This window comes from Cavia porcellus, unplaced genomic scaffold, assembly GCF_034190915.1.
Source record: "Cavia porcellus strain 051 isolate PalLab524CR breed Dunkin Hartley unplaced genomic scaffold, mCavPor4.1 scaffold_8, whole genome shotgun sequence".
NCBI lineage: Eukaryota > Metazoa > Chordata > Mammalia > Rodentia > Caviidae > Cavia > Cavia porcellus.
This window is the reverse complement of record NW_026947491.1, coordinates 39,038,279-39,065,038: the sequence shown is the minus strand read 5'-3', so window position 1 is coordinate 39,065,038 and position 26,760 is coordinate 39,038,279. Positions and strand designations below refer to the sequence as shown.

Sequence of the window (26,760 nt, the reverse complement as noted above, 5' to 3'; positions counted from 1 at the left end):
GGACATCCGGCAGGCAGGGAGGGTAGGCAGAGGGCATTCCAGGCAGAGGGCCAGCCTGAGGCATGGGCAGTAGAACCAGATGCACAGCCTGGGAGTCTCTGTGGGAAATGTGCGGCTGGCAGGTCTGACTAATGCGCCGGGCAGGCAGGGCAGTGTGTGTGCGCAATGCTGAATGTCAGGGCTGCCCACAAACTTCAAAAGCTTGGAAGTACAACTGTGGTCTGCAGCATGCAACCCAATGTGGCAAAAGAAATCACACATGTGGCCATTTCTAAGACACATCAAGAAGATCAGATTTGAGCCGCTGTCCTGGAATTCTCTCCTGGGGCCAGGCCAGGCCAGACCAGCCCTCTTAGGCCATAGCAGGTTTGAGGCTGGTGATCCAGCATTCTCAGGTGCCAGCGTTGCCTGGGGAGGTGAATCCAGACCTCATCCATGCTGGGCCAGCTGTAAGGTCCATCAAGGCTCCATTTGTCTCCGGGAAACACTTGGCCTTGGTTTCCCAGGGAGACAAGGCTGGTAGATTGGGTGGCCTAGGCATGCACCCCTTTTAGTGTGCCCCGGACTGATTTTTCCCTCCAGCTTTTGATCATAACACATCCTTAACAATGGTGGTAGCCCATGATAAGTGTTACCTACTTCAATAATCTAATGCCAAACTGACCTGTTCTCAGTCCCCCTACTCCCAAAACTAGTAAGTTTCAGGAAAAGTTTTCCAGTCTAGCCCAAACTTGCCAATCCAGTTATAATGTAGCATCCAGTATACAAAAAGTGAGCAAAATTTAATTGCTGACAGAATTCCTGTTCCTTACATCTGTGACAGCAGACTGCCACCCATTCCCTTGTCTGAGCAGCTACACCTCCACACCCATGAAGCCACAACTACATCATCTCTCATCTTCCTCCATCTGCCATGCACCTGCCTCCACCCTCTCCCAACTCCAGGTTGCCAGGACCCAGGCTACTGTGACGCCCTGCTTGCTGGCTGGTCCCTTCTATGGTTTCTTGGAAAGAGCCCTCATGGGTGGAAAACACATGTGAGCAGCCAGCTGGAGGAGAACTCAAAGAGTAGCCGCAGCGTTCTCTGTCCAGACTGGCTACAGAGAAGAGAAATTTGTTTCAAATACATTCTGGTTTGTTTGCGAGTGGATGCATGCACACGCAGATAAGTATATATGGGCACCTAAGTTTATCCATGAGTCATCTTTACATGAAGATATTGATGTATGTTCACTTATTGACTTAATGGACTTTTTTGCCTACTGTGTATTTTTGCCTAAGTCAGCATCTCTTGAATGTAAAGTCCCAGGAGTTGGGGACTGGATCTATGACAAGGGAAGAGGGGTGAACAGTCATGAGTGAGTGTATCCCAACTATCCCCTAGCGTGAGAGGCACTCCCTCAAAGAGAGGGGAAGGGCGACTGCTGGGGAAGTGAAGGGATAATGACTTCATGTGAGCAGCAGAGAAGATAACCATGGAAGTCCCTTTACTCCCAGTGAGTCTATACTTGCATAGCTCCTTGGCAGGTTATGTCTGAGACTGTAGATAAGTGGCTATTTGAAGTGAATCACCCAAAGTTATTCCATGGATGTCCCTAATTTGGATAAAGAACCTGCCAGACTCGACCCATCCTGCTGTCCTTGCACACATGACCTATTTTCTAGCTATAAACTGCTTAACATTATCTGTTCCACGCATCTTGCATTACCTGCCTGCTTAGTCACGTTCTCTCTGGCTTCAGACAGTTGTAGGCCCCACCTCCTCTCAGCTGCCTATCCTTTTGTAGTCCCTCCTTCCCTTTTTCTTCCTGGAAGGATCTGGACTCACCAGATCCACAGGTCTTGGAGTATTTAAAAAGATCAGCATAGGGAATTTGGCTCATTTGAGATCTTTGGCGTTCACCTTGACTCTAGGGAAAGTCCAAAGCAAGTCCCCCTTTGGCCACCAACTAGGCAACATGAAGGCCTGGGTCTCCCTGACAGTGACCATGCTCTGCGGCCTGGCCTGGGCTGGTAAGTGTCTGATGGACAGAGGAGTGGGGTGGGTAGGGGTCTTGTCCAAAGAATAGAAGGCTTGGGGACCTGGCAGATGGTGAGTGCAGTGGGGCGAAGAAGGATGTGCTTTGTCTTAAAGCCGAAGAGTGCTTTTTCCTTGTCCTCTCAGGGTACAGAGGCTGCCCTGGAGCAGGCTGCACTGTGAGAAAGGAGGTATAGGGCTGGGGGCCTTGTTTCATGGAAGCCCTTTTTAACACTTCCCAACATCACTAGTCCCAAGGTCACTTGTCCAACCAGACTCTTGGTCTCATTAAAATTCTAGGTGGAGGCATGTGGTATAAAGTTGGGGCCTGTGGCCTGTGGCTTCCTTTCGTTGTCTGCTCCTCTGTTGTCTGGTACCTGGTGAGGTTGTCTTCTCTGGGTAAAGCCTTAGGAAATGGGCAAGCTCAGGAGGAAACCAGGAGGGTAGCAAGGCAGGCCACATGCTGTGTGGGCTATGCAAGTGGTCAGAGGAGTGGGTCTCTATCCCATGTATTAGGGAAACTAAAGAGCAGAGAAAGGACCTGGCTGAGAGTTGCAATAAGTGCAGGGGTTGGCGCTGGCAGAGGAAAGGAACATGTTCCTGTTCATTAACTGACAAGATTCGGATCTGCTGTGTTAATTAGTGGTGAGAGGGCAGGGAGAGGTGCTGAGGGAGAGGGCTGACTGAGCTGTGGGGTGTGGGCAGCATCCTCCTCTGCCCCAGGAGAAAGGGTCAACTTGGTGTCATTCCACCCACCTCACTTGTCCTTGCTACGAGGACTGCTATAAAGATCAAGTAAGACAATGCAGAACCACTGGGGTAGATGTGAGACCTCTGGAGCTCTGGAGCTTCAGGCAGGACCATGATTATAAATATTCCCAGCAAGAACTCACTCTTGAGGTCATTACCAATCAGGTTATGGATAAGGAGCTCCTTAGATGAATTCCTAAATGGAAAACTTGAAGGAAAAAGTTGTTCATAGGCCTGACACTGGCTAGAACCATGTACCTCTGCCTGAGCCCTGCTGGTCGAGACAGAGTGGAAGGGAGGGAGTTATGCACACCTTAGCCCATTGGTGTGGGGGGCAGAGCAGCTGGGGCCTGGCCTGGAAGGGTGGTGAGTGGCTTTGGGACAGCTCTACCTCAGCACGGATTGGGAGTTCTGGAGAGCTCCAGTCCCTGGGGGACCTTCCTCAGGAAAAGCAGCAGTGGCTTCAGAGGGTGAGTGGTTCCTGGCTTCAGGATGAGATTGGTGACCAGAACTGGCAGGGACAGGAAGGCAGGAAGGGAGGTGAAGCAGGAGGAAGTGGCTCTGCTCATGTATGCACCATCCCAACACCTAGATGCCAGACTGAGTCACATGGGGGCAGGCGTGACCAGCCTCAGGCCATCTTTTCTGAGCTGGCTACTGTGGAGACCCTAAGCAAGTGAACAGAGGTAGAAAGCTATTCCTGGGAATGAAACTTTGGTTGACTAGGCCTCTATAGAAACAGCGTCTTGGGTTCCCTGGGGGTACACATGTAGGACACTGAAACCATCAGAGGGGCTGAAGGCTGGCATACAGGACCCTATATCCACCCATGCTTGGAACTAGGCTCTGAGTTTAGTACAGACAGACAGCAGAGTTTTCGAAATATTAAAGTCTTGGTGGGTACAGAGAAATTTAGCATTCTGGGGTGGGGGGACAGAGCTTTTCACAGGGAATGGTGGGAAAATTTGAGACCCAGAGAAAAAAAACAAAAATGAAGCCAAGCAGAAAGAGAGGCTGAGAGAACAGGAGGCAGAGGGACAAGAGGCGGAAGGCTGCCGGGACAGTGACCAGGCACCTGGCATGGTGAGTGAGGCTCACAGGGAGCTTTGTGTCCACTTGAGATGCAGGAGGGGGCTCTGGAGCTGGCAGTGATTCATCATCTGAGTGTTCCCAAAACGGTACAGCGGGCATCTAGGAGGAGGACGAGTCCTGCCCTCCACCCTTCTGTTCCAAGGTCACCTTGAGGCAGGCCAAGTTCACAGAGAAATGGAGGACCCCTTGGTATCCTTACTGGAGACAAAGCTCCTGAATACAGATGACAAAGTCCATGAGCTGGGGCCACTGGGGCCATGTCCTCCTGAGCTATACGGCAGTCTGTTCGCTGTGGCCCATCTCAGTGGAGGCCAGTGCTGGAATGGAATGAACCCCTGCCTGGGACTCTGCTGGTCTGGCCCATTAAAAACACTGCCCTGATTCATCTGCATTTCTCTTCTTGGATTCTGGGTGTACTGCCAGTCTGGCCTGAACCTTTCTCTCGAAGACCTCCACATTCAGGTGCCAAGATAGCATCGCTTAAAATTCCAGACAAGTTCCCTTGGGCCTGAAGGGACAAGTAGCTTCAGGTTTGGTCTCTTTTAGAAGAAATGTACTGGAAAAGCATCCTGTTTTTCTGGGTGCCTTGGGGTTTTCTGGGGGCTGCCCACGTGGACTTGCCTCAGAGTTGGCCTGACATTGCTTTGATGTAAGGAGTAGGGACTCACCGTGATGACACCAGCCAGGATACCATCACCCACTTACCTGTGCTATTCACCTGGCTCACAGGATGGAGGATAAGTGTGTGGGTGGGGTCCCTGCCAGCACATTGTCCCAGCAGGTCTAAACACTTGCCACCTGAACTGGGCATGGATGATCACTGCTGTTTATTTACATAACAAATGCCTACCTGACTTTCCTATGTGTCACACACAGTGCTAAATATTAACTCATTTAACCCTGATAAATATTCTGTGAAATAGGCTCCAACATTTTCCTACTTTTCCAGATAAAGAGGCAAAGGCACAATACCTTACCCCAAATCACACAGTTAAAAAGCAACAGAACCAGAATTTCAACCCCACACAGTTGGGTGTTTGAGTTCAGGTTCTTAGCCTGTCTGCTATGCCATCTGTCCTTAGACACCAAGAAGTGTGAGGACCTGATCCTAGAATCTGTACCAATTGCTAAGCCTCCAGCCTCAATACACAACTCTGGCCCACTCCTCATATGCTAGATCGACATCACAGACCTGTGTTGAATCAGTGTCAGAACCAAGCTCCAAATCCAGTCTAAGACAAAAGTGGAGTTACTTCTCTTCTTCGCAGACTGGTATACTCCTAAACCCTAAATGTCATCTTCGCCCAAATCTCATTCCTTAACCAAAGGTCAGCACAAAATTATTACTTGATCAATGAGTTTGGTGAAAGCCCCCACCCTAACTAGCTGTCACCCTGGTCCAAGTTAGGTTTCTGTTTCCTCAGTGATCGCATTCTGATGCTCACAGTCATGCTGCCTCTGACCTTGGCATTCTGTGCCACCCTCTGCCTGACCGTAAACCCAGCATTCTCAGCATCCTCAGACCTCAGGAACCTCAAATGGAAACAAAGACATTGTTATCGCCCTCACAGCCCGGAGCAGAAGGAAATGGGCCTCTGGCCCGTGCCCTGCACTCTTTGCTGTGGTGGACATGGCAGGGCTTGTCTTTTTTCCCCGGAGTGGCAGTGGGTTTGCACTGTTCCCTTCAAAACGTCTTGTCTTTTGCCTCTGTGACCAAAAGTTTGCTTCTGCAAACCATTTGGTTGGATCTGTGGTTACAGAACAGAATGCTGTCCCAAAGCCCAATCCTCACCCACACCGCCTCCTTCCCCTCCCTAAGCATTAACTCCTCTGAATGCATTCTGAAGACTGGGAGGAGCAGAAAGATGTGACACAGGGGTGATAGTGGGTGCAGAGAAGATGGGAGACAGGAGGAAGAAAAGAGCAGCAGAGAGCATGAAGCGGGGATGTGAGCAGGGCATGGAGCAGCAGTGACTTCCCTACGTGACATGTGGACGGAGGCCTGCAGGCCACATCCAGTTCACAGACGTTTTTCTTTGCCTGCATGTAGTTTTAAAAACTGGAGAGACCTGGGGGTTTAGCTCAGAGGCCTAAGTGCCTGCCAGGCAAGTGCAAGGCGGTGAGTTCAATTCCTGGTGAAAAAAAAAAAAAAAAAAACTGGGGAAATTTCACCTAACAACGAAGGTTTCTCTTGAAAAACTGGAGGCTCTAGCCAGAACAAACAACACTGGGTTGGAGCTGAGAAGCGGATTTCAGACAGTGTGGCTCTCAAGTTGGTCACAGACGCCACTCCTCCCTATGGACTCTCACCCTGCTTCTTTGTTCATTGTGTCACAGGCCTGACTCAAACAAGCATTGAGCCTGAGACCCTGGGTTCTAGGAGCCCTGGGGTACCTGATGAGTGGGGGAAGAGCTAGAGGGTAGCAAGTTGCCTTTGTGGGTAGCAATGACCTTTACTGCTGGGGGCCCTGCCTGAGTCTGGGAACCCACCCACAGTGGCACATTTATGTGGATCCTAGAATCCCCGAAGGCTGAGTCTTTAACTGTTACACCTGTAGGAAACATGGAATCATGTGCATCTCGCTGTGATGAGGAGTTTGACCGTGACGCCATCTGCCAGTGTGACCACAAGTGTCTCATGCACGGGGACTGCTGCGACGATTACGAACAGCTGTGCATGGGTGAGGCTCAGGGGATGAAGACATAGTGGGGTCAGGATTTGGCCACCACTTGTCTTGGGTTTCTTTGGAAGTTGATTTAAACTATAGTAGATGCCATTTACCTGGGATATCTGTCTTGATGACTTGATTAATTTAAGTAACTGATGCCCAAAAAAGAATGAAGTAAGAAAAGAAATAGCATTCAGGATGTGTGACAGTACCAATTGTTATCCAACACTTTAAGTCACAAAATATGAAAATGGCAGTGAGCTCTCACAAGCCACCAGAAAGACGGTGTGGTGCCCTTGTGACTGCCACCATGCATGCCACATTCCTCCAGAAAGTGCAGAGCAGCCAGTCTCCAAACTGTCATTTCCAGACAGTTTCTGTTACAGTGAGACATCTGCCACCCTGGAAGGCCAATTGTTCCTCCACCATTCATATGAAAAAGCTTCACATGAATAAGTTTGGAAAACTCATCTTTGAATAGTCTCCCTGTTTGGGTGCTTCCAAAGCTGCCGACTCCCAGGTAAAGAATCTGCTTTGTAACATGGAGCCTGCTAGGTTCACCCTTAAGCCATGTGCCCTGACTCCTAATTTGGAAAATACAGTCACTGAAGCTTTGGAAGGTATTAGCCAGCAGGGCCAACCCTCCCCACCCCCATGCCTAGTTGCATGAGCTGTGTACTGTACAAGGGTCTCTGGCTGAACAGGCAAGCTGGACCACCCCCTGGTGTGTATCTTTCTTACCAAGTTGTGTGCCCTGGTGCAGATCCGTGTTTGCTGAAAGGAATACATTTCCTTAATGTGTCCAAAGGTGGCATCTGCTGGCCTAGCCATGTGCTCAGTCTACACAAGAACACACATAGGATAGCAGACATCCTGATGTCCAGGCCTAGGCAGGGAAACCCAGTCCCAGGGCCCCTGGCTGGAATCAGTGCCCACCACCGCCTGCCTGCTCTGTGCTCTCTCTTTTCTTACCATTCAGTAGATGCAGGGAGGACTACTCTCTTCAGACCATAGCACTGGCATCTTGAGATTGACACGATGCCCAGTTTAGGAGCTATTTCATCTCTGAGTTTATGATTTTCAAGTCAGAACCTCCTTCCCATGAGGAAGAATATCATTGTACACCATGGCTGGAACTCTAACACAGCTCACAAAAGTCCATGTAGCATAAAATGTGGCTGAATTAAGAAACATGGATTTACTAACACTTAGAACACAGCCAGGCACAAAGGAAGCGACCAGGACATGTTTGTTGACTAAATATGTTACTTGACCAGTGGTTCTGATGGTAATAACACAGCACCACCCAGCAAAATCACTAACAGAGTCAGAATCTCTCTGTAAGAGTGCTGTGTATTTGGTTGCCTTGTCAGGCCCTCCTTGGAAAGTCTGTGGTGATTTCAAAGGGGGGAAGAAAACAAAAAAACAAAACAAAACAGAAGTGTGAAGTTGGTAGCTCAGGAAAGTTTTTATCACTGAGGCCTGAGAATCCTCCTGATCCTGACTGGAAAAACAACAGAAACGAGATGTTCCTAGGTGAGGGCCTCCTCATTTGGACACCATCTGCCAGCCTGGGGTGAAGGAAGTCATAACCCAAACTCTATCATAGTTTTCCATCCGGAAGGGACCACTCCCCACCGCCTCTCGCTTCAACAGAAGAGCGCCCCACTATGAGAATGCTGAAGTGTAGGAAATTTGTCACCTGGGGAAATTCTTTTCGTTACTGGAAATGCCTTCCATTTTCAGTTTCTATCCTATTTTGGGCATGTGTGTGGGCTTTCCCTTGAACCTCAGGCCTTGTTTATTACCTGCTTACAGTGCCTGTGATTTTCCCGGGCCGTGCTGAGGACAGGACAGAGAGGGAGGGACATCCTTGGGCATGACTTGAGACTTTATTTTTCTGCTGCAGCGGAAGAGGCGCCCGCCCAGCCGGAGTCATTCCCGGAAGTGGAGGAAGAGCCGCTGGCCCACAGTGAGCCTGCCCCAAGAGGGGAGCCTTTGGGACACAGGAGGGACCCCAGGGGTGGCAGGGGAGCGGGTGCCGAAGCCCGAAGAGGTGGCAGCTTGGCGCCCGAGCTGCAAGCTGCGGAGACAGAGGCGCGCAGTGGGAGACCCGGGAGGGGCCGAGCGGGAAAGGGTCTGAGGCCCGGGGAGGGAAGTGGAAGAGATTTTATTTTTAGAGTGCGGAGATTACTAAAACAACAGGGCAGAAAGCACAGTTAGGCATCAGCAAAGACTTCCTGCAGGTGCCGAGTGTGCAGGAACTCAGCTTTGTTTGTGTTCCTTCCCCGGAGACCTCGAGTAGCAGGGACCGGTGTGCGGCGCGCCCCCTAGCGGCCCGCCTGGAACTCACTCCCTCTGCCCTCTCAGGCTTGTACTCGGCGCCCAGCTCCTGCCAGGGCCGCTGCCGCGAAGCCTTCGACAAGCATCATGTCTGCCACTGTAATGACCGCTGTCAGGAGTTTGGGAACTGCTGCGAGGATTTCGAGAGCCTGTGTGGCGATCACGGTCAGTCAGCTTCTTTTGCTTGGTCCCAGAGACAAGGGACTCTAGACCTGTGGTTGTCAAAATGTGGTCCCTGGACTAGCCTCACACTGGCATGGTCTGAGAATGTCAGAAGTACAAACTCTAGAGCTTCACCCAGGTCCTGCTGGTCAGGAACTGTGTTTGAACGGACCCTGCAAGTGATTCTGGTGCCTAGTTCATCTTGGGAACCTTCCCAGAAGAGAGGGGCAGTGTGGACATGCTCTGGACATTCATGACCATGCCACATACTGGTGTTAAGGGTCCTAGAGGCCCCTGCCATCCCACCGTCAGGTGTCTGATATCTGCCCCTCTCCCTCCTGGGGGCTTCTCCAAGGTGCCCCGGGGATGCCACGACTTTCCTCTGACTCTGAGACTAACCCTACCCCAATTCCTCCCAGGGGGCTTCTCCCACAGCAGAGACACCATAACCAAAGAAGAGCTGCATGGTATCTCTGAGAAGATCTACAAAGTGGACACCAACAAAGCCCAGAAGGAAGACATTGTTCTTAACCCGCAAAACTGCATTCCCCCATCAGAGACCAGAGACCAAGTAGACCGCTGCCCAGAGCTGTGAGTCTCCTGTTCCCTTTCCTGCTCACCCACTTTTGCTTCTTGTGATACCTCAGCATCAAGTCAGGCAGGATCAAAAGGAGAGGGAAAAACAGCTCTTCAGAGACAAAGAAACCACTTTGAGGGGTTGTGGACACCCTGTTAGAGGGTTTTAATGATTGACCAGGCTGAGGATTGGGCTGATCTAAGAGATGAGGTGGAAGCAAAGTGGCCTCATGCCAAGCCACCCAGAGCCCCTGAACTCTGGCTCACAACCTTTGAGTGTCACTTGGGCTGTCTGGAAGTTTCTGGAAGGGTTTCTGCTGCACGTTCAGGCCTCTTAGTGCATACCGCTCCACTTGCCCCAGGCTCTTCACCTATGTCAACGAGAAGCTGTTCTCCAAGCCCACTTATGCGGCCTTCATCAAGCTGCTCAACAACTACCAGCGGGCTACAGGCCACAGTGAGCACTTCAGCACCCAGCAGCTGGCTGAGCAGGACGACTTCCTTAGAGAGATCATGAAGACAGCAGTCATGAAAGAACTCTATGGCTTCCTGCATCACCAGAGTGAGTGAGCTGTTCCCAGGCTCTGTGGGGCAGAGCCAAGGATACAGGTCTGTCTTCAGGACAGCAAGGTTCCCATGATGGCTCCTCAGTGAGGAAGTGGGAGAGCTGGCCAGGAAGCTGCGAGCATCTCCTGGAGGCACTTGTGGGAGGGATCAGAGACAAGGAGTTGCATGTCTGGGAGGGATCAGAAACAAGCCCAAAGCCACCAAGAGATTAGGAACACCACCAGGGCCGGAGAATCTTCTGGCTGGCTGGCTTTAAAGTCATCCCAACTGTTGACTGTCAGCTTCACCGTGGATTCTCCCACTGTCTTCTTTAGTCTCAGGGTCCCATACCAGGCACGAGCCTCCCCTACTTCCATTCCCCTCCCACCCCAGGGCACTCTCTCCCACTTCTGCTGATCCCAGCATCATAACACATATCAGGCAAGTAAAGGTCCTGACTCTCCTCCCTCTTCCTGTACCAAGTTCAGGAGAGCTTGGCACCACTATGCTTGTCCTGGAGAACAGCCACTGAAACCAGCAGAGGCTCCAGGAGGATGGTCCTACCGGGAAGAGCTCTGGCTGGAACACCTCCAGATCCAGATCCATGCAGGTCAGACCGAAAAAGAGTTTGGCTGCAGGACTTTTTGGCTCAGGGTTGTGTTTTGTAGTGCCCTCCAGATTCCTTCCCCCAACTGCAGGCAGCTGGGTCCTGTCCCCCAGGGCAGCTCTGTCCCAATGCTCCCAGCAGGCCACAGGGTTACCTCTGCCTCTGCCCAGTGCTGCTGTGTCCCATTTGTGGGCCTCCACAGACAATTGGTAACTCTGTTTTTGTTTTTAGAGGTTTTTAGGGGTGCAGGGATCTAGCATTTACCCAGTAAATGCTAAGTGCACGCTGCCCCCTGGTGTCCGCTCTGTGCTCAACAGTGGACTTCTCAGTGAGAGTCATGGAAGCCCAGCCAGGCTGGGCAGATGGAGACCATAAAGGAGTTTGAAGCAGAGCCGCAGCTGGAACCCTGGGTTCCAATGCCAAGAAAGCCTGTCCCATTTCTCACCCTCCCTTCTCCTTTCTCCTGTCCATGTTGCACTCATCCTTTAAATCTCAGATTCACCACATTTATCAAGACTGTGACCACCTCAACTCGTTGTGGCTTTCAGCATTTCTCCTGGGGGTGAGAGACTAGATTTTGGCCGATAATCTTGGGCCAGAGAGACGGTTTGGCTCTTGCTCCTGAAACTTATTGGTGGTGCAACCTTAGTGTTTTGGTTTCTTTTTCTTTTTTTTTCTTCCTTTTTTCTTTCTTTCTTTCTCTTTCTTTCTCTCTTTCTTTTTCTTTGTGCTAGGATTTGAACTCAAGACCTCATGCTTGCCAGGCAGGAATTGTACTGCCGAGCTACATTCCTGGCCCTTCCTTTGCTTTCAATGTGCTCTCCAAAGTTTTGGATGTTGGAAACCTAAACCCGAATATTACATGCCAACGGTATTTGGAGCTGAGACCTTGAGGAGGTAGAGTCATGAGACATTTGCTTTTATAAGTATATTAAATTTTGCATGGATTAATGGGTTTTCAAAGGAACAGCTTCATTATGAAAGGGAGTTCTCTTTGACATACTTGTTCTGTCTCTCTGTGTAACATCCTCCACTGTGTTGTGATACAGTAAGAAGACCTCTACCAAGTGCTAGCATTTTGATACTAGATTTCCCAGACTCCAGAACTGTAAGCTAATTAGACCTCTAGTCTTTATAGACTACCAGGTCTCAGGTATTTTGATATAGTAACAGAAAGCAGACTAAGACACCTAAGCAAGTTATTTTACCTCTCTGGAATAAGGTGTTGGAGGATTCATGTTTGCAAAGCATGCCTTAGAAAGCTGGCATGCAGTCAATGCTAATAAGGGTAGCTATTCAGTTTGTGAGTGGTTATATATTGTATATAATGCATATTATGTCTTTTTTTATGTCCCTGAAAGAAAAGAATAAGAGGTGTGATCAAAAATAGTGAATGTTTAAATTTTAAAAAACTTTTGCCATAAAAGACACATTTTCATTAATTTCCCTTAAAATACTCCTCACTTAGGACGTACGTGCTTATCGTTCTTGCCACTTTCTGAAGCAGTTCTGAGCGTCCTTTTTTGTGAATGCTATCTCCATGTCCTGAATTGATTCAAAATGTTCACCTTGGGCCAGGGATTAGCTTAGCCGTGTAGCGCCTGCCTGGCAAGCACAAAGCCTTGAGTTTGATTCCCAGTACTCTCCCTCCCCGTGGTACCCTCCCTCCCCGTGTTTACCTTTCTTGGTCATTTTGACGTTGGGGAAGAACCAGTAGTTGACGGATGGCAGATCCAGCACACATGAATGAGGCCAAAGCGTACTGTTTTTCCAAGCCTGTTCTCTATTAGATGATAGCCGGCAGCAATATTTATTGCATTTTTTAAATACACTTCTTAAAGATGCTAGTGAAAGAGGAGTTCCAGAAGTGCTTCAGAAAGCAACAAGAATGATGAGATTCGTGTGTGCAAAGTGTGGGAGTATTTTGAGGGAGATGAATGGCAATGTGTCTTTTCCTGTAATATTTTTTAAAGCAATTTAGCACACTGTATTTTTATATTTCAGTTATCTTTTGGATCTGCGACACATAATTATGACCAGTAAACAATATTACTCTGATTGAAACCTTCAGCCCTGACCTTTCCTTTTGATCCCAAATGCCTATTAAGCATCTCCACTTGCTGTCTAACCAAAACTTAGTGTGAAGAGACCTGCCTCTTCATCCAGACCTGTGCCTCCCTAGGTCTTCCCCTCTCATGAATGAGATGGCGGACTTCATCCAGCTGGTCAGGCCAGAACTCAGGAGTCAGACTTGCTTCTTTTCTTTACCTCACTGGTCCCTACCCGTGTCTCCTTTATCAGTAATGACCATGAATCCCACCTTCATAATTTCATCCCATCCCTGCCTGCTCTTCGGCTCCGCTAGGGCAGGACACCGCCAGCTTCTTACCTGGACACAACTTTGATCTCAGAACTGGCCCCTGTGCCCCTTCTCATGCGCCCTGATTGACCTTTTTCATACCAGTCATATGGCCCTTCAAAAAGCAAAGCTCCTCCAGTTCCCTTGCTTACAACCCTTGGGATTTCTCTAACCCAAAAACGTGTCAAGTTGTAAAGAGGCTGGTCTGCGAGACTGTGCGGGTTCAAGAGCCGTCATGTATGAGTTTCATCGTCTTTGCCTCGATTTGGTCAGCTCTCTATTGGAAATAATTAATACCAACCTTACGTGAAGATTCTGTCTGTGCTGACATGAGAGAAGACTACAGGCCAGGAAACGTACAGCAAGTGTAGAATTGTTGCCTCACGGTTCTGGAGACTGGGAAGTCCAAGCTGAGGGCTGGAGTCTGGTGAGGGCTTTGTTGCTGTGTCAACCCCTAGTGAAGGCAAGGGGCAGCCAAGTGGATGAGAGGCAAAGGGGCCCGGACTCATCCTTTTGAATGAAACCATCCTCTTGGTAAGGAGTCCTTCTCATGAAAAGGGCATTATTCCATTCATAAGGGAACTGGCTTGCTGGTTTAATAACAACCTTGGAAAGTCCCACCTCTTAATCCTGTAACATCTGGGTATTAAGCTTCTAACATGTATGTTCTGGGAAACACATTCAAAGTAAAGCACTGCTTAACTCCATCCCCATCTCCAATCTTTACAGGTTACTCTGCTTCATTGTCTTTTTTTTTCTTTATTGTCTTGTTAGCACTTATCCAGATTATCCATTTAGTGTTTCCTTATTTGTTTTTATTTATTTATTTATTTTTTTGAGGCAGGATCTCGCTATATACTTCAGACTGGCCTGAACTCATTGTGTGGTACAGGTTGGCCTCAAATTTGTGGTGATCCTCCTGCCTCAGCCTCCAGAGTACCAGCAGGAGATGTGCACCACCTCCCCTGGCATGTTTCCTTGTTTATTTATTTCTTCCCTGGAATGTAAACTATTTTGTTTTGGTTTTTTGAGACAGCATGTTACTATGCAGTTAAGGCTGGCTTTGAACTCACTTTGTAGCTCAGGCTGGCTTCAAACTTACAGTGATCTTCCCGCATCAGCCTCCTGAATGCTGGAATTACAGGCATGAGTCACTATGCCTGGCTTCCAGGAATGCAGACTCTGAATATAGAGACCCTGTCCTTAATTTTCTCTGCTAGAGCCTTGGTCTCTCCAGCTGTGGCATGAGCAGTTGAACATGTGTGTTGATGGAACTCACGCTTTTCTAGACATGCTGCTTCTGGGACCTGGCCCCACTTCCCCTCTTGAAAGTCCTGTGTTTCTCTCTCCAGACCGCTACAGCTCTGAACAAGAGTTCACTGATGACTTGAAGAACATGTGGTTTGGACTCTATTCACGAGGCAATGGAGAGGTGGACTCGAGTGGCTTTGAACATGTCTTCTCAGGTGGGATCCTGTGGCTTGGAAAGGAAGCTCTGGAGGGACGAAGAGGATCAGCTGAGGGCAGGATCAGCTGGCCACTGGAATCAGCAGCCAAGCCAGCTGGCCAGGAGGGACACATCCCCTCCCAGGCCTGGGGGAGGGCCTGAGATTCCATTTTGAATGACATTCTTGCTAGACTATCAAAGAGGGAAAGGAGACTGGACACTGACTCCACGGGAGTACATCTAGGCCCCTCCGAGCAGCCCTCTGCTTCCAGGGCTTGGTCACCTGCTTCACAAGAGGGCCATAGTCTTCCCCTCACAAGGCAGAGTCTTCCGCTCTGCCTTGTAAAGCTCTCACCAAGCCTGGCTCGCTCCTGAAGAAACAGTCAAGGGGAGTATCCCAGAGTGGCCCTGGGGTCAGCTGGGAGGAGGAATTCTCCCAAGAACTTTAGTTGAAAAGAAGATAATAGGATGGGAGAGGCCCTAGGAGGCAGACCAGGGGCTAAGTAGGGGCACATTCTAGAAATCAGAGCTGGGAGAAGGGCAACTACTTTGGGTGAGATGGGAGAAAGGGCACCCATAGGGTGGGGTAGGAGGCCAGATCACCTACCGTGGACTCTTTACTATAGGTGAAGTCAAAAAGGGCAAGGTCACCGGCTTCCATAACTGGATCCGCTTCTATCTGCAGGAGAAGGAGGGCTTGGTTGACTACTACAGTCACATCTATGATGGGCCTGTGAGTACCACTGCTGGGAAAGCCTTCGTGGCACTAGACTTCCTGCCCTCACTACGCCCTGACACTTGGGCTGCTCCTAGTCCAGTTCTCCTTGGCAGCCCAGTGGGGCTGTGACGCTAATGTCCTTGTCTGCTGGAGAGCAGGGCTACCCAGCCAGGAAGTACAACTTTGTTCCAGACAGCAAGGGCTCTAGACTTGCAGGGGACAGGCGGTAGATGTCACTGTATTGGGTAGAGGCCAGGGCAGGGTGACATTCTCAAGAGGGGAGAACCAAAGGCATGTAGTCACCCCTGGCCTGAGTGTCCTTTGAATGTGGCTGGAAGTTTGAGCTTCGCTAGTTTGAGCTATACCCCATACATTTAATAAGACATAAACCTTTGCTATCCCGTACCCTGAAATAATTTGGGAACAACAAACTGTCCCCTTCTACACATGATGCTCACAGGGGACAGTTGTGTCCCTGCTACTCTGGGGTGGGTTGTGTGCATGCTGCCTCTGACCTCCTTGGTACTGGCAGAAGGTTTGCAGAGGATTCCGGCATCTCTGTCTAAAGAAGCCAGTCTCTGGAAGGCCCTTACAACCCTCCACAAACCCTGGCCCACTGTTGGTATTTGACAGCTGTCAACTCCACTCTGTAGCCTTCACCCGACCCTGTGCTGTCTCCCTCTCTGCAGTGGGATTCCTATCCTGATGTGCTAGCAATGCAATTCAACTGGGATGGCTATTATAAGGAAGTGGGCTCAGCTTTCATCGGCAGCAGCCCCGAGTTCGAGTTTGCACTCTACTCCCTCTGCTTCATCGCCAGACCAGGCAAAACGTGAGTATCAGGCTGGCCCCAGTCCCGGCACAGATGAGGACACAGCCTGGCTGCAGCCCAGAAAGCACTGGGAGATCTGCAGCCTGCTACTCAGCAGCTGCCTGAACCACTGTGTGGGGCCTCAGTGTCATCTGCTGACAATGAAGTTGGGTTACAATAACTGCCAAACTTTGTCCTAGCAGTGACATTATCTTCCTTCCTTCCCCACAAGTGAAGTCTTATGCAGGAAAAAGAAATGGAGTTGTTTGTGGGCTCTAACCCTCTTCCTTTTGTCTCTGAGGTTTTGAGAGAACCTTGGAGTCCTCAAGAGCTGGTAACATTGGGCCCTCATGTTCTCTGTTTGTGAGAGACTTTGGGTCCTACTAGTTCAGAAACACTGAAGCTATGGACCCTGGAAAGTTAGAGAAGGATGAGGAGTGTTCATTAAGAAGGCAGATAATAAGTTCTAGATTTTGGGGGGCTTCCTGCACATGCAGAGAGGGAGTAGTGCCTTCAGGAATCAGTGGTGGCTGTCTTAGAGGATGATGCCGTTTTGCAGGGCTTGGCTGAATCTTCCAGCCTGGAGACGGAGGCCAGGAGAATGGTGCCTCCTGTGATTTCATGATTTTTTCCCTGCAGGTGTCATTTAAGCCTGGGTGGCTATCCCTTGTCCATCCAGACCTACACCTGGGACAAGACTACCTATGGAAATGGCAAGAAGTACATCGCCACGGCCTACATTGTGTCTTCCACCCAGTAGACCTTTAAGCCAGACAGGGCAGCAAGGGCTCTTGCAGGACTGAGATCCTACCTGCTTTGGGCTGGAGAGGAAAGTGAGGAGACTGAGAGGAAATTCCCAATCCTAAATCAGTGAAAGGGATTTCTGAGGCCAAAAATACATGGGAAAAAGAAAAGGTACAAATTAGGAAAATGCAGACAAATGAACTTTTATCCTCCAGTATTTTAGCCACATGGACTGAAAATTAGAATCCAGACAGAAGGTGGGAGCCGTTGGTAGCTGTTTGCACTCATGCGTGGTGGTGCCATGAACAAGTCCTTTGACCTCACTGGGCCTTGTGCTTCCTTCCCTTGCGTGTACAGTGAAGGAATCCGCCCTCTTTCCTGATTTGGGGATTGGTAAGAGGGCAAACCTGATATTCTTACTGTGAAAGTGTCTCCAATTGTTCTTAGGAAGAACTCAAGATTACTATAATGGCTGTAATTGTACACAGCTCTGCAAACTGCAATTCAGCCCTATGTCAGGGGCCTCAAAGAAGTCAGACCACAGAAGCCAAGAAGTGGGTCTTTGGTCTCTTCTGGAGTTAGGTCCTCTCGGAAGAGAGTCTGGAAAGAGTCCACACAGGTGGGAGCAGGGTGATGGTTGGGGCAGTGAGTAGGCTGGGGCAGGGTGGCCTTCTCTAGGCTCTGAGTACTTCCATGGCCAGTTTAGGGTCTGGATCCAGAAGCTTCCAATTTGTAATAAAAAGACTGTTTTGATCCCAAATTGGTTTTGAAAGAATTCTCCTTATAAGAAGGTTTAGTACCAGAAGCAGAAGGGAACCTATAGCTTGGTGTCAATGAATATAATATACATTAAGGCTTATCTAGCTGTTGTAATTGGAATCACTCTAGGATTTACTCCAGGCTCCCTGTCTCAACCTCAATGATGCAGTTTTTTTCTCTGAGCCCCACTTGGCACCATATGCCGCCCCACAGAGCCAGGCTTGCATCTTAGAGGGGTCGGATCTCCAATTAAAGTCATGTAAGGAAACTTGAAATGGATCTCTTCTTTGTATGTGGTCCCTTGACTGTCGGTCTTCCTGGTTTTTCCCCAGAGCAGGGCTAGGAGTGGTACTGCTCCCTTCAAATCTTTGCAGGATGGCTTAGGTAACGTGAAGTCTGGATGAAGTCCCTGATGACTCACCAGCACTTTCTGGCCAAGGTATGGAGGAAGTTCTTTACCAGAAGACCTGTAGTGTGAAGTGTGGATGGAGCATTGCACACAGACGATGGGGAGGTGAAGGGAGACCTCAGCTCTAGTAACCAATCCCTTGATCGTGTATGTGAGCAGCAGAAAGATGCCCTGGATCCTTCAGAGGTCAACTGAACCAAGGGTACGGGAGATGTTACAGAGGCCTCTCACCTGCCTACAGATTATTTAGGCCACAGTACTATGAAGATGCCAGCAAGAAGGGATATCTGTGGTACGTCAGAGTGCAGATGGATGAAACAGGCCTGTCCTGCCCTTCCCCAAGGGTATCCACCATCTAGAAGGGAACACAGGGAGTCAGCATTATGCATTGGTCAAGGTACAGGTTCTGAAATCAAAGTGCCCAGGTACTCACCCAGACTTTGTCTTTTGCTGGTTGTGCAGGTGAATTTATCATTCATTAGTAAGATAGGGATGTTACCAGCATTGTGAGACAAAGAATGCAAAATAATATACTTGCATTCTTTTCATCATTATTTATTTCACTTATGTGAAATTTTTCATTTTTCATTAAAGAGGCAATTTACCTTCCTTGCGATCAGCCTTAAATTTCATCTACTAGAGCTCAGACCTTGTGACTCTTACAGAATTCTTCAAATGTCTTCCAGGCAGACAAGTGAGAGACAGAGCCAGAAATGCAGGATAAGTTACTGTATCCCAGGCCTCAGCTTTGCAGGAGGGACTGATAGGAATTACATTTACTAAACTCTTACCACTCTCAGATGTGTTAAATAGTCCTTTAATATGCATTACCTTGAGGTAGAGTAGAAGAAATATAAGATAGGTAGAAAGGAGACAAGCAAATCATAACCATAAAATTTTGTGTTTTTAAGAAGACTACAGCTTTCAGGAACCAATCAAAACTACCCAAGGTAATTAATATCCACATTCCTTTGGGTAAAATTTAGAATCCTTCCCTATCAAATGCATCATGCCAAAAATTCCTTAGGAATATTGAAAGTTCTTAAATTGCCTTAATTGAAAAAAGTAAGGAACAGGAACCTGATCCCAAGATAAAAGATCAGGTTGAGCAAACCTAAAGAATGTTCAGATTACCTATTGAAAAGAAAACCAACATCTGTAAAATGGGCTAACATCCTTCTAATGGGAGGTGGGCCACCTTTTCCTGGGCTTTTCTATCCTTTCATGAAAGTATAAATATTCCCAGTTCCAAACTGTAGTGTGCTTCCTTTCTTTCCTAACTCCATTCTTGAGAGGGTCCTAAAATCTCTGTCTACTAAACCCTTCTCTTGCCTCTTACCAATATGTCCTGAAAATTCTTTTTCTGTGACAGGAGTCAGCGAACCTGCTACAGAAAGGAAATTAAGTTTCTTATTTCAGCCTCAAGGACTCTCAGATCTAAACAGTGATCTTTTTCCTTGGCAAGATAGCCAGGTGGGAAAAATAAGCATCTAGCGGGTGACTTTAGTAAGTCCAGTGAGAACACTTTTTATTTATTTATTTAGGTTTTTTTTTTCCCTTTTTATTTTTTCTTCCCCACTTCTCATCCTACTCCTCTTCCACTAAAGTATATTTTCCCAAACTTTTATCACTGAAGCATAGTTTATCTTTTTCACTCTCCAAACAAAACAAAAATGTTTCTTTCTTTCTACAAATTTTTGCATCTTAGGGTTTTTTCCTTTCTAGAGTTTGGAGACTCATACGCCTCTAGAAAAGGAATGCTTGAACATAAAAGCACTGAAGACAAGAGGTACTTGCTCTTTCAAATCAAGACTGGAAAGAGATGTCAAGAACTCTCTGGCTGGATTGAAAAGAAAAATTGTTAGAAGACAATGAGGAAAGAATTAGTGATCACTGAGCTGTCTGCTTGATGGAAGAGAAAAAATAACTATTATGTTGGGGATGTGGAAGCTGAATATGAGGAGTAGGTCAGACTTCCGTGCTTCTTGTGGAGGACAAAGCATGGCAAAGAGTGAGGTTCGATAAATTATTGAGAGCCTGAATTTAATAGCCTCAGCTATTAAAAATGGACGCTTCAGTACAGATGCCATGCAATCTGTAATGAATTAGGGTCATTAGTGACTTGACTTATCTGCACTCAGAGCAGTACTGGAGTTTGCTTTCTCAAGAGAAGCCTCAGGTCTTCCAGAGGTTCTTAGGAATAGCTTTCTTCTTAGTCCTGTGAAAATTCTAGTCACTATTTCCAGTGTAGGGTGTTTATACCAAGTTTTTATAATGACATCAGGGGTGTCCAAGAGCATGGCCTGGTCATTCCCCTGTTCCTTCCAAGTGACCTTTTGTCTCCAGAATAGCCCTGATCTGATGGGCAGTTAGGACTTCGAGTTTGTGTCCTAAAGTTAATTTTGCAGCTTCCTCTATTAGTATAGCTGTAGTTGCAACTGCTGTCAGGCAGAAGTGGCCATCCAGGAGCCACACCATGTAATTTTCTTGAAAAATATGCCACTCTGTGAAGTTCTTGTCCTAGATGTTGGGTTAAGACATCCAAAGCAATTCCCCTCCTTTCCAATATGTAGAGAAATAAGGGTTTTCTTGAGTAATGTATTCCAGTGCTGGAGCCTGGATAAGGACATGGTTTATTTCTCTAAAGGCATTTTCAGTCACTTTTGTCCATTCTTGGGGCACAGACTTAGGGGCTTTGACAGCCTCATATAAAGGCTTTGCCAGTAGTCCAAAATTATGTATCCAGATCTGCCAGATGCTGGCCATTCGCAAGGAGGAATGAAGATGATGTTTGGTGGCAGGAAGCCCAATATCACAGATGGCCTGGATCTGATCTGTAGACAGCTATTATTCCCCAAGTATAAGAACATATCCCAAATACTGAACCTTTTGGAGGGATATCTGTGCCTTTTCTTTGGAAACTTTATATCTCATCTTAGCTAGAAAGTTGAGAATTTGTATAATATTATGGTTGAGAGATTGTGTAGTATTATGATTGGATAACACCCAACTTGGGCTGCAAACTAGAATATCATCTACATATTGTTGGATGTTTCCCTGCTTAAGCACTAGGTTCTGTAAGTCTCTTGTGCCCAAGCAAGAAGGTGAGGATTGTCTCTAAATCTCTGTGTGAGAACTGTCCAAGTATACTGCTGCTTTTCTTTTGAAATCAGATTTTTCCATTCAAAGGCAAACAGAAACTGAGAATCTGAATGTAGAGGAATGGAAAAGAATGCAACTTTTAGATCTAAGACTAAGAAGAAATTAGTTTCCCCTGGAATTTAAGAGAATTGTATATGGATCTGCCACTAGAGGGTGGGTTGAAATGGTAGTCTCATTAATGAGGCAGAGGTCTTATGCTATTTTATATACTCCTGAGAGCTTTTCTACAAAGAGAATGAGAATACTGCAAGGGGCCCGATAAAGCTGCAGATGGCGGTATTTGGGAAGCCTGTTGATGAGAGGTTGGAGGCTTTGACTGCCTCTTTCTTTGAATGGACATTGATTTTGGTTCGGAAATCAGTTGGGTCTTTCAGTTTTACAACTACTGGCATAGCTGAATTTGTCCTACAAAATATTCCATTATACCATGCAGCGGGATCCACTTGTTGGTAGTTTGGTTAGAGACACCTATGGTAGCCCCAACAGGTAAAATCCATTTTGGCCTTTGCCAAGATTTGAGAATTGCCCCCAATTTTACTAGTAAATCTTTCCCTAGCAACGAGTAGGATATTGTGGGGCAATTAGAAACTCATGGCCAGCCATCTGACCTTCAAAGTGACATGGCAAAGCAGGAGTAAAGAATCTCTGACTAGGGGATCCCCTTAACTATGGCTGTAGATCTAGAGAAGAGTTTTCCAGAGAAGTAAGTCAAAAAACAAAGTAAAGTAATTGAATTTGCTTACCCATGATGTCTAGTGTTACCCAGGGATTCTTGTAGGAGATGGTATATTGGAAGCATTGTAGGTTGAAGAGACCTTGTAGGTCTCTTCAGAGCAAGAAATAAGGATTTTGGCTGGCTTATCTCCTCTCTGGGAATAGGGACAGTCACCTTCCAGTGCCATGAGCTAGGCGTATTGACTTCCTCACACTCAGAGGAGGGTCCAGGCAGTGGCTTGGTGCAGTTGCATGCCCCGTGTCCAGACTTCTTGTACACGATCACTCTTGGGTTTTCTCTTAGATGATTTGGGTGAATTTAAAGCATTGCCAATTGTGACAATTATAATTCTATTTTTTCTCTTTTGAGCCTCCTACAGATCTCAACTGTTGAAAATAGAAAAGGCTGTGTTCAGTAATTGGGTCATAAGTATCTGGGGTCCCATTTGAAGTTTCATCATTTAACAGATGGGAGAGACCCGTATCCCCTGACAGACAGGTGGGGATCTTAGGACAAATAAAAAAATCTCCCTCTTACTCTGGGGCCACTCTAGATACCATAGTTGCTGAATTTTTCCTGAGATAAAAGGTCACAAGAGCCTGAACATAAGGGGTTTCACTCCACCTTCTATGTTTTAAGAAGAAACCATTAAACTGAAAAGCAATCTCATTTAAACTGCCACCTTGTAGCCATATCTTGCCATTTCCCAGTTCATATTGAACCCCATATGCAATATTGCAATACTAGGTAAATTATTCCTTTTTTAAAATGGCAGGAGCAAACCTTTCCTACTGTCAAAGGATGTGGCCTAGTGGTACAGTCAGTGGAATCTGCAGGGTGTGGTTCATGAGGTTTCTCATTGCCTACCGAGAGAGACAGTTAGATATCAGGCCCTTAAGATAGTGTCCCATGTAGAAGGAGGGAGTCAATTTGAGCCCACAAAGTGTCCTTTGTGGGATTTAAGTATTCACTAGACAGATTCCTCTGTCCAACGCTAGGATGATGCCAGCATCTTTCATAGAAACGGAAGAAAGCCCTAGTGAGGGCTTTTTGTCTCCATATGGGAGCTACTAACTCCTTCAGGAGAGGGATACTGAGCCACTTCATGGTTCTACCCAACCATTGGAAACTTCCATGAGACCAAGGTGGAGTCTGAACCCCCTGGACTCCCTTAGCCATTCTGAGGCACCTGATGGCTCTGTTTCAGCAGGGCGGGAACCATTTGAGAAATAGGATCTCTTACATTTAACTTGAAAGTAAAAGCTTTGCTGCTTTGTTGAAGGCAACAGAGACAGAAACTTCCTTTAAAAACACACTTTTAAAAATCTCAAGAATGACTTATAGTCACTTGAGTTAAGCTTTATTGTCTCTACTTTTGCTCTGCTCAGGCCAAAATTCCTATGTTTCTAAATTACCTGTATTTTGTTAGAAGAAATAAGGAAGGGAAATATGGTGGAACTCACATGGCTGATCCAAAAATGAGTGACCAGTCATGTGACAAGACAAGATGGCAACCCTGATTTAGCACCCTCAGAAAATGACTATGTAGGGGAAAAGTACAGATGGGACTTTGAGCACAAAATGGAGTAAATTGATGTGGGAAATCACTTAGTCTGCTTCAAAACTCAGGGCATCTAAGGACACCTTAGGACATGACCCTGCTTGTCTAGTGCAGGTATACAGTGGGATACAGCTGTGTAACCAGGACTTAGCACAGGTAAATACACATGCGCTGGTTATGGTACTATGTAAGAATATAACAATGAGATAACAACCTGTGTAAGGATTATACCATAAAGATGCAGGTAACTCTTGCTCTCTTGTGCTCTGATCCATGCTTCCTGTTATTGTTGTTGATGTCTTGCACACATGTGTTTTTTAACCTGGAGACCTCAACCTTGAAAATCTACCTTGGGCCTCCTAGGAAGCTACTCAGGCAGGCCACCAAGTTACCAACAGATATTTTTCTCCAAAAGAGTAAGAAAGCTGAGCGAAGGATCACAAAAAACAGAAACAAGAAGTCAAGAATGCATACTAAACTCTGGGTTGCACATGTGGGACCTGAATGATCTGTTCTGCAGTGGGGTTAGTAATAACAGGCTCTCTGGCTGTTGTTTATGAGTTATATCTGCAATGAATGATCAAAAATAGGACAAAGAAAGAAAAGGGGAGATAAACTTCAAGCAAGCCTGTAGGCCTCCTGTGGCTGGAAGAAAAACAAAAAGAAGGCGTGCATTCCTCTCCTCACTCCCATATGGTAGGAAAAGCAGGAAACGGTTCCTGGTACATGAGAAGAGTTTCCTGAGTTTCCCAGTGTAGAGTAGAGAGACTGGGAAAAAGAAAAAAAGCCTTCAATGGCATTTTAGGGAGAAACAAAAAATAAACAAACAGACAAAAAATGTGCATAAAGGGCTTTACCTGCTCGTCTGGCTGGCTCAGCTAAATATGTTACCAGGTTTTGGGGTGCCAGAGTTTTCTTCTGGAGGTAGTTTCTAGGTTCTTTCTGTCCCAGATAAAGAATTGAATGAAACAAGCATAAATGGTGGTAAGATTTTATTAAAAGTAGGAAAATAAATAGGCCCTGCCAAGTGAGTTTGGGCCAAATAACAGTAGGAAAAGAAGTGCACCTTACGGCATGAGGGTGGTCCACGATGCAAGGGAGACCACAGAATTTTAACTGCTGAGTGCCCTGCAGATGCCTGTGGCACCAGCAGCAAAGCCAGCAGAGGTTCCAAGCTTCACTCCGAGGTCCCTAGCTCAGCTACTTTCTCCATGCCACCCTCTCCCAAGGCTGCTTCCCCTGTCCCTCCTATCCATTCCCATTTCCAAAGGAACCCAGCCCTGCTGATGTATCAAGAAACAGCACTTCTTGCCATCCCAATGATTCAAAAGTTAGTGTGTCTGCTTTGAGAAGTCTCAGCCGGAACAGGGTGTTACAAGAGTCCCTGGATCCTTCAGCATGAGTGATCTAGCCGAGAGTAAACAAAAACTTGGATGATTCTCAGAGGACCCAGAGATTCATAGACCAGTTCCAGGCTTTGTCTATCACTTATGGTCTAACTTGAAGAGCTTGTCACTCACCATTTTCTCTTTGAAGTGGAAGTCTGTATATGGACAGCAGCACAGCTTAAGGCCAACAAAATGCAAACCTGAAATAGGACCAGAGATGTGAGTACAGTTACCGCCCAGAGGGATACTGATTGGCAATATGAAATTAAAAATGACCACATTTTCTGTTTTTTTTCTCTTCACAAAAAAAAAGCAATTTCAGCAAATTAAAAAAATCAGGGCCACAAAAAGCATGATGAAATGATTACACATTTAATTGACTGGATGATAAAATGCATAAATAAACTAATCAGTTATCAAATGATTAGGGAAATCACTGAAGACAGGGAAGAAAATCCGGCTTTATTTCTGGGGTACTTAACTGAAACTCTCTGAAATAAACTAATATTGTGCCCAACTTACAGGCAGGACAAGTTTTACTGAGGACATATTTTATCAGCCCATCTGCCTCAGATATTTGTAGAAAGTTTCAACAGTAGGCTATGGGCCCTCAGACCCCTGATAAACTTGACATTTGGAGTCTTTAATAACAGGGACAAAGTAGTGGCAAATGCCAATGCCAGAGGAAATGACTATAGTCACAAAAAGAACAGGCCCAATTCATCGCTTTGCTGTCTCCTCAGAATAAGCCCAAGACTCCACATATAAAGGGAGGGAGTAGGAGACAACATGGCTGCTGCAGCTGTGGAAGGCCTAGCTATTAGTAAGAAGACTCCAGAGAGTGAAACCCTTCTTCACTTGGGATGTGACCCTCTGTAAAGAGGGAAAACACTGGAAACAAGACTTCCCTGTCCTCTGAAGGGCAGTCTATTTTGGCACCCTGGCAAAATATGAATGCCTCAGGTCTCTCAAACTGCCCTCAACAAATAAGACATCACCTACTGAAACTTAAATAACTCTTGATGTGGCAGATAAAAGTATCGGTTTTTAAAAATTGGATACTAGGGCTTGTATATGTGCTTTGCTAAAATTCCCTGAACCTGTTTCTAATAAGACTCATGTTGTAACTGGTGTTGATCACACCCTAGGGCCAACCACTTTGTAATACTTTTAACCTGCAGATTTGGAGAACTAATTTTCACTCACTCTTTCCTAATTTTCCCAGAATGTCCTAGCCTATTATTAGGAAGAGAGGTTTTTTTTTTTTTTTTTTTTTTTTTTTTTTTTTTTTTTGTCTTTTTCATTTTTATCGGTACCAGGGATCGAACTCACCACTGCCTGCTTGCAAGGCAGGTGCTTATGCCGCTGAGCTAAATCCCCAGCCCCAGGAAGAGATTTTTTTTATTTGGCCTTTTTAGTGGCAAATCTGTTCCTAGCACCAAAATGTTTATCTCCTTTTTTGAGAGTATTAGCATTACAACCAGTAAACTATCTATTTAGAGATATACCTAGAGAAGTTTTATCAGAGGTAAATCTGTGGGTCTGAGGTACTGAAACTCCAGGAAAGGTGGTTCATGCCCAGCCTGTTATCATTTCCTTAAAAGACCCAAACAGCTGTCTCACAAATGACAAAATCCTATTAAGCCAGAGGCCTGCTGGGGGCTTCAGCTTCTAAATTCTAAATTCCTCAAACATAGTCTTTTGATCTATTGCTAATCCCTGTGCAATGCTCCCTCCTTCCAATACTAAAACCAAATGGGAAATATCAGCTTCTCCAAGATTTTTGGACTATTATAAAAGCTGTTATTCCACCCATCCTGTGACTCCTAACTACTTTAACCCAAACACTGGACGAAACTACATGGTTTACTGTCTTAGCTCTAAGAATGCCTTCTTCTGCATCGATTGCACCCTGATTCACAATA

The 26,760-nt window shown here is 46.7% G+C and overlaps 1 protein-coding gene and 1 long non-coding RNA gene across 2 annotated transcripts in view; one reads left to right on the top strand and one right to left on the bottom strand.

Moving 5' to 3' along the window:
* Positions 1–1,855: 1,855 nt before the first annotated feature.
* Positions 1,856–17,875, top strand: Endou (endonuclease, poly(U) specific). The gene is made up of 10 exons (XM_003475845.5): positions 1,856–2,013; positions 6,418–6,540; positions 8,438–8,500; positions 8,899–9,036; positions 9,453–9,624; positions 9,972–10,171; positions 14,474–14,587; positions 15,195–15,301; positions 15,976–16,118; positions 16,737–17,875. The coding sequence occupies exons 1-10, from the start codon at positions 1,959–1,961 to the stop codon at positions 16,855–16,857; spliced, it is 1,236 nt and encodes a 411-aa protein (XP_003475893.1). The 5' UTR covers positions 1,856–1,958; the 3' UTR covers positions 16,858–17,875.
* The window catches only part of LOC134477292 (uncharacterized), a 30,264-nt gene continuing 20,528 nt past the window's right edge, over positions 17,025–26,760 (bottom strand). The window contains exons 2-3 of the long non-coding RNA XR_010049235.1: positions 24,968–25,035; positions 17,025–18,364 (exon numbers count right to left, since the gene is read on the bottom strand). This is a non-coding gene — a long non-coding RNA (uncharacterized LOC134477292). The remainder of the gene's footprint in view (positions 18,365–24,967; positions 25,036–26,760) is intronic.

What these genes read in the sequence shown, in the direction of transcription:
- Endou (XM_003475845.5), top strand. Translation starts at nt 1,959, where the DNA reads ATGAAGGCCTGGGTCTCCCTGACAGTGACCATGCTCTGCGGCCTGGCC. An exon ending in GTAGACCGCTGCCCAGAGCT is followed by an intron (nt 9,625 to 9,971) that starts GTGAGTCTCCTG and finishes CACTTGCCCCAG; the next exon opens with GCTCTTCACCTATGTCAACG. An exon ending in ATCGCCAGACCAGGCAAAAC is followed by an intron (nt 16,119 to 16,736) that starts GTGAGTATCAGG and finishes TTTTCCCTGCAG; the next exon opens with GTGTCATTTAAGCCTGGGTG.